Source organism: Panicum virgatum, chromosome 3N, assembly GCF_016808335.1.
Source record: "Panicum virgatum strain AP13 chromosome 3N, P.virgatum_v5, whole genome shotgun sequence".
In the NCBI taxonomy this organism is placed as follows: domain Eukaryota; kingdom Viridiplantae; phylum Streptophyta; class Magnoliopsida; order Poales; family Poaceae; genus Panicum; species Panicum virgatum.
In genome coordinates, this window is record NC_053147.1 from 64115271 (window position 1) to 64122671 (window position 7401).

Here is a 7401-nt window from a genome sequence, read left to right on the forward strand (position 1 = left end):
CAACCCATCGAGGAGGATAGCTAAATGAAGTGCTACAAGCTACCGACGTGATGAGTGATAAAAAAAGTGTGAATTTCCTGATGCCATATCTCTAGGTATTAGACTTGGATCGATCTTAGAATGATGAACCGTTGACATAATAACGCAGAGTTAATTATCTTTGAATCATTCTATTCATCCCATTGGATTTGCTATGGAAGTGAATGGGTTCATGGTCCAAAGCTGTTGCAGTAAGATGTGATACCCGCGCTTGCAGAAACCGTAAGCACCAATCGGTCAGCGCACGATCTAGTCGAACACGGCAAAATAAACCGCCAGCTATTTTCTTTTCAAAGGTCCACTTCCATCCCTGATAACCAAGGTTGTACAAACCACACACATCCACCACTTCACGGACGCCTGCAATTTGAGCATAGCTCCTATCTTGCACCCCATGTGCTCATCTCTGTGAAGTACTTCATTAAAATTGCCTATACCCACCCATGGAAGGTGCGATGATCCCTTGATAAATTTCAGCATCTCCCATGTTTTATGGCGCTCAGCAGTTTGAGCTTCTTCATAAACACATTTCAATCTCCTTGGCTCCCTCCCGTTCTCGGTGACAATTGCATCGATATGATACTGCGAGTACGGTAAAATCTCTACTCTAGTATTATTCTTCCAGAAAAGACAAAGTCCATCACTACGACCTGAGCTACTAACAGCAAAAGATTGATCATAACATAGACTATTCTTCAACGACTCCACCCGCGCTTTATGAACCTGAGTTTCTAGAACACAAAGTCCCGTCTGGCATGCTTCTTCGCGAGCTTGCAATGCTCCCTAGCTGTCGGAGCATTACCGAGGCCACAACAGTTCCAACTGAGGCAACTCATTTTTACAGGTTCTTCTCATTTGGTTCCTCAGCCGTCATTGCTGAAAAAAAAAGCAATTTGCAACCAGCTAGAATCTCCAATCTCCGCCCAGGCCGGGTAGCCGAGCTAGTCGGCCCCTTGATCAGCCCGAGCATAGGAGTGGAGGAGGAGAGCAGCGTGCGTCGGGCAGGAAAGGCCTCCGCCGTCTTGTCGCCGTCAGAACCTCCGTGCTCAAGTTTCCTAGGTCAACCCATCGAGGAGGAGAGTTAAATGAAGTGCTAAAAGCTACCGACATGATGAGTGAAAAGAAAATAAAATGCAAATTGCCTGATGCCATATCTCTAGGTACTAGCTTTGGATCCATCTTGGAATGATGAACCGTTGACATAATAATGCAGTTAATTATCTTTGAATCATTCGATGAGCCGTTGACAAGGTAATATCATATTATAATATACTCCATTTTGAAGTATAGGTCGTTTTAGCAAATTTAGATTTGTAGTTTTTGCTATATATTTAGAAGCTTTACTCCTTTTAAGGTGACTTAGATCTTGTATTTGCGCAAGTCACCCAACGTGAACCGTTGGATCCCATCAAGAATCGATCTATGTGTTTTTTTTTTGTTTTGTTTTGTTTTTGTGTCTTATTTTTGTTTCTAGTGTTACAAGTGACTTACGGAAATGCAATATTTAAATCACCGGATGAAGAGACAGATCATACGGTGTTTTGCCTATGTACACAGCAAAAGTTGTATATGTATCTAGATTTATCAAAATAATTTACAATAAGAAAGGGAGGGAGTATACAATAATTGCCTACCGTAGCATACTCGATCTTAGAATCCTTCCTCGGCATCTCGATCGATTCCCATGTGGCTGATGTAACACCCAGGAACAGCAGACGGTCCGCAAGGGGGCGGCGGACGGTCCGGCCGAGTTGACGCCCAGATATTTACCTCTTTGTGGGACCCGCCTGTCATATCTTCCTCCTCCCTCTACTCACTCAATCCCGAATCGAGCAGAGCTCGACCGCTCGCCTCGACGTCGCCCCCTCCCCTCGATCTCCCTCCTCCGGCCATTCTACCTCGATTCCTTGCGTGAGTATCTTCCATAGCCCCTCCTCCACCTACTCCGACCCCTAGCCCCACTCCTCCCTGGCCGAAATCGTCCCAACCACCGCGGGTCACCATTGGAGCCCCCTCGAAGCTTGCTCCACTGTCGATCCGCCTCTCCAGTCGTCCTCTGCTCCAACCAACCGCGGGAACGGGGTTGTGGTGAGTTACTTGTGCTCCCTATCCTCTGTTTCCCTTCCGTTGAGTGCCGTCGGCGTCGGTAAGCGACCGCCGCCGCCGTCGCCGCACTCGCTGCCGCCTGGTGTGCGGTGTCAAAGATAGGAGTCGCGGATGGTCCGCCTAGGGGGGGCGGACATTCCGCAGGCCAAGTTAGGATTTGTCCAGAGACAATGTTGTCTCTGGTGGTTCCGTAAAATAGAACTGCGGACGGTCCGCTATTAGAAAGCGGACAGTCCGCCGTAGAGCTCGAAATTTGTCCAGAGACGATGTCGTCTCTGGTGGGTTGCAGGGTTGAACTGCGGATAGTCCGCTATGGGAGAGCGGACAGTTCGCCGTAGGGTCTAAAAAGTTGTCCAGAGACGTTTTCGTCTCTGGTGGGTTGGCAGGGTGCACGGCGGACGGTCCGCCAAGTACTTTAGTGAGTTAACCTGCGGACGGTCCGCTGTTTGAGTGCGGACAGTCTGCAGTATAGGGTTGAGTTTTGACCAGAGACGTTGGGGGTTCTGGTGGGACTGCGTAGCTGAACTGCGGACGGTCCGCCATTTGGTTGCGGACAGTCCGCTAGGCTTTATATTTTTGGGTGTAGTGAGTACCTAGTTTGAGTTGCACTCATTCATTTCATATGCATTCGTGTAGCGTCCGCAGCTGAGGGCGTCGTGTTTGAGGCGATCGCGACTCCGCAGGAGCAGCCGGAGCAAGCCCAGGAGGAGAGGCGTGAGAACCCGGCCCAAGGCCCGCCTGACCCTAGCACTGAGCAGCAGACGCAAGGCAAGCCCCGGTGCATGTCCCATTACTTTTAAATTTATGACACCTACTTATGTTTCTAATACTTGTGCAGTAGGTTCAGGAATTGGTTGAAACCCTAGTTGCATGATCCTTAGGTTTCCCTGAGTTATACTAGTATGTATAGGACGATAGCAGTGCTATGCTTAATGGTTCCCGATAAAAGACGAGTGATCTCTTGTCACTCGCGAGACATAGGATGTTAGAAGTCGAGTAATTTCCGGTTACTCGTGAGATATAAGATATATATATTTATATATTCCTATTGTAGTACATGAGTTATTGTTGTTGATATGGGAATTGAGACTGGACGGGGATGATGAGAATGTATAGGGAGGGTAGCAGGACAGGGTTTCTGGGTGCCTTAGCCCCGTCTGTGTCGTTTAAGGACTGGTCGTTGTGGTAGTGCTGATCGGGGATTGAATTGTACTAACCACATGCCGGGAGTAGGAGGTAGTCGAAACTGGTAAGCCTAGTACTGCCTTGCTTCGAAAGTACAGGACTCCATCTCACCTCCTGGGGTAGTCGAGTAGTCGCAGAGAATTGGGGATGTATGTATTACTTTTGGTGGTCTCATGTTGAGCTCGGCTAACCATATGATGGTGGGGCGGTCCTGTAGTTCGAGGCGGGGAGGGGAAGGGTTGGTGCGTGTGGTCCGACGGGGCTTATACGTGCCGTGTTGGTTAGGTCCACCTTGCAAGATTAAATCGGATCGATTCGCCGTGTCTTTTTGGTTATGAGGGCCTTGATCTCTTTGTCACCTCGTAGAAAGAAAGTAGAAGTGTTAGTGATAAATGATAGAACTATTTTAATCATTATTGTACTGCTCCAACATGATTGAGTAGATATGCCAACATTAGCTGAGAGTCTTTCTATATAGAACTTGTGGCTAAAACATTGAAAGTAAGGATTCAACTCTAGATGCTTTTCTGCAAAACATCTACCAGCCAGAAAGCCGTGCATGTCTAGATAGGGGCTATGTATACCCCAGGTCGGGTAAGCCTTGCTGAGTATTAGTATACTTAGAGTTTGTTGTCACAATTATTTCAGGACACGCAGACGTAGACTTCTGTCCCTGCTGCGTCAAGTTCATCCGCCGGGATGCAGAGGGATGGTAGGTCGAGGAGCCAGACGTGTAGTTAGGGATCTCCCTAGGGCACACTTTTGGTAGTTGTAATCCTTTTTCCTCTAGTTGAGCCCGGATTTCAGTAATATAAAGTTTGTAAATTATGTATTTATTCAAACTTGGTTTGTAAAACTTAAGGTAAAGTCTTATGCATAATTGTTGTATTTTCAAATGCGTGTCGTGCTTGTACCATCTACGCCCACATTCGTGTGGGACTATCGGTGATGTTTCGATCGGGACGTGAATTGAGAAAGAATCGTCAAATTAAGCCGTTAATCTAATGAGCCCGATATGTTCAAATGACGACCATTACGCTTAATTAGAGTTTTAATTTGGCAGTTCCGTCACAGCTGACTGGCTGTATGTACAAGTGCTCGCTCGAGGGAGTAGTACTTGTTTACAAGGGAAGTACAAGCAAACAGCAGCTGAGTCATTTCGGACATGGCCGGCAGGAACACCTTCCTCGTGCTCCTCATCTGGGTCATGGCCGTGGTGGTTCTCATGGCGGCCCTCCATCCCCAAGGCAACATCTCTCTCTCTCTCTCTAGTTGCACATTTAAATGAAGTTCCCATTTTGATCAGTATATTGCTAACTGCATGGAGATTTAACTAATCTTGGTTACTCTGATTTTCTCCATGTATTCAGTCACCGAGGGCCAACCTTGTGCTTGGGGCAACGGGTGCTACGGCGATCCATCAAGTTGTGTGGTATGTTGCTCCTAATTCAAAGAACAAAAGACATGATCCGCGCCTCAGCAGCGGCTGCTCTGTATGTCCTCTCAATTCTCCCATGGAGGAATCTTTGTTACTCTAGTCTGTTATCTTTAATCACACAGATAAAGTGATGTAGCTTCTGCCATCACTTTAGTTATTACGTCCCCAGCTCCGTCTTTGTTTCTCTTGCTTCTGAATAAAATTGTATCTGTTCGATCGGTTCTTAATTTGCCTTTGCTTGTTTTCCTTATACTCGTTGCCACAGTAAAAATACTAGCTTGTCCCCTGGTATGTTGAGAGAAAACTTCCAAGGAGTTTCGAGGAACATGCAACGTGGTTCAAATGGTCCTTCCTCCATATGCTACATACAGATCCGAATTTTTAATCTTAGATCAGAGTATAATCAGAGGCATTTCTAGGACAAGGATCCTTTTTAGGGACCAGCGACTTGTGTTCTAAGAGCATCTCCAGCCGGGCCTGCAAAATTAAGTCCTTAAATTTCATTTTGCAAGTCGATTTGCAACAAATAGGGGCTCAAATTGAGGCCCAATTCCAGCCAGGCTAGCAACTCAAGCCCCTATTCACGTGGGACCCATCTGTAAGTTCGGCCGCTTCATCTCCCACGTGCGGCCACGCTGCACCTCCTGCCGCCGCCCCGCCTCCCCCTCCTCCGGCCAGAACGGGCAAGAAGCGGCCGCGGCGCCGGCGCGGCCGCAGCTCCGGCTGGCGACGGGGCTCATCCGGACACCGTCGCAGGGGTCGCTCGCGACCAAGTCCCCGCCCCGTCGCCCTCGCCCACGCCGCCGCTGACCTCGTGCCGGCGAGCTTGAATTGAGGCTCTGTTTAGTTCCCACCCCATAAACTCCGTAAACGCAAAAAAACATCATATCAAATGTTTCGACACATGCATGGAGTATTAAATGAAGTCTATTTACAAATTTTTTTGCATGGATGGGCTGTAAATCGCGAGACGAATCTAATGAGCATACTTAATCTATGATTTGCAACAGGGATGCTACATTAACCATCCGCTAATTATTAATTAATCATGGATAAATTAGCATCATTATATTCGTCTCGCGATTTACAATCCATCTGTGCAAAAAATTATAAATAGACTTTATTTAATACTTTAAATTAGTAAAATTTCATCGCAATTTTTTTTACAAAACATCTGAACACGACTTGAATGGTAGGTGCGTCAAGGGGAAGGACAAATGCCCTGTTTGGCACAGCTTCGTCGGGAGGAGCTTCAGCTTCGTCGGTACTGTGCTGCACTATGCCGCAATGTGCTGTGGCACTGTTAATCGAAGCTGCGCAGGGCGGCTTCATCTACAGTCAACGTGAGGAGGTGAGAAGCCGGTGAAGTCAGGTTTTGGAGGCTTCACCTGGCTTTGCTACAGTTAGCTACAGAGTCGCTACAGTGACGAAGCTGAAGCTGTGTTGAGCTGTGCCAAACGGGGCCAAAAGCAAAAGCAAGGGATGGCTGCTGGCTCAGTCAGAGGAGTAGAACGGAGCAGGGCAGCGGTGACTGACCGGCGTGAGGGTGTGGTTGAGGCGGAAGCTCTCCTCCAGGAGGCGGGACTGCTCCTTGGAGAGCCGGAGCTTCTTGGGGCGGTGCGGCCCGCCGGCGCCGGCGCCCCCGCTCCTCCTCGTCCTCCTCCACGCTGCCCATCGGGAACTCCTCCCCTCCACGCTGCCCATCGGGAACTCCTCCTCGCCGCCGCTCGCCGGCGCAAACCCCAAGCAAGTTTTCCACGCCTACTAGAAACACGCATCACGATTCACGAACATTTGAAGAACACATAGACCTGCCTGCAGCTAGCAGGTGATCTCCTCTCCTGGACTTTACCTGAGCCAGAGGAGGAGCTGAGGCCTGGAACAGCCATGCTGAGCTCCAGGCCTGAGGGAGAGGTGGACCCCATCGCACGCGCCATGGTCGCCGTCGACGAGGGGGGCCGTGGCCTAGCTCGAGGGTGGCCGGCGCGCCGAGGCCCGCTGCAAAGGCCGCGCGCCGCGCTCGCCGTCCGCCGCGCCGGCCGCGCCGCTGCGCAGGCCAGGCCACCGCGCTCGCCATGGCCGCCGCCACCGAGCCGTCTCCGCCGTCGCCCGCCACCGAGCCGCCTCCGCCGACCACGGGCCGCCGCTGCACGCCACGGGCCGCACGCCGCCGCAGCCGGCGCGAGCGGAGGGAGCCGCGGCTGCCGCGCGCGCCCGCCCCTGCTCGCCGGCAAGAGCTCCGCCACGGGCGCACGGACGGGAGCTCCGCCGCGGGCGCGGACGGCTCCGGCCTCTCGGTTTCGGCCGCCCTGACGTAGCGGCTGAGCGCGCTGCACGCTGCCGCGAACCGGGTGGCCGTCGGCGTGGCCACGGATGAGAGGGGGCATTACGGCGTGGCCACGGAGGAGCAAGCGGAGGCAGCGACAGATCTTGCCCGCACCTGCCGCCGCCAACGGCGTGGAGACGAGCGAGCAGGCGAAGCGGGGAGAGGAACGAGGCGGCCACCGGAGGCGAGAAGGGCGGCGGCGATGCAGATCCAGACTGTGGGGTGCAAAATGGGAGGGCTTCTATCATAGGGGCCCGGATACGAGCTCTGTTGGAGCTGAGTTTTTGGATCCGGCTTTTAAAATGTG

At 51.1% G+C, this 7401-nt stretch overlaps 1 protein-coding gene across 3 annotated transcripts; it reads right to left on the bottom strand.

Moving 5' to 3' along the window:
• Positions 1–4346: 4346 nt before the first annotated feature.
• On the bottom strand, positions 4347–6874 carry LOC120666709. Of its 3 annotated transcripts, none has more exons than XM_039946622.1 (3): positions 6621–6874; positions 6305–6529; positions 4347–5593 (listed from the first exon to the last, which is right to left on the bottom strand). In XM_039946622.1, exons 1-3 carry the CDS (start codon positions 6843–6845, stop codon positions 5330–5332), a joined length of 714 nt encoding a protein of 237 aa, XP_039802556.1. In that variant the 5' UTR covers positions 6846–6874; the 3' UTR covers positions 4347–5329. The 3 variants fall into 3 exon arrangements, with proteins under 3 accessions (XP_039802556.1, XP_039802557.1, XP_039802558.1); XM_039946623.1 differs by having other exon boundaries at positions 4347–5607; XM_039946624.1 differs by having other exon boundaries at positions 4347–5607; positions 6305–6532.
• Between the last annotated feature and the right edge of the window lie 527 nt (positions 6875–7401).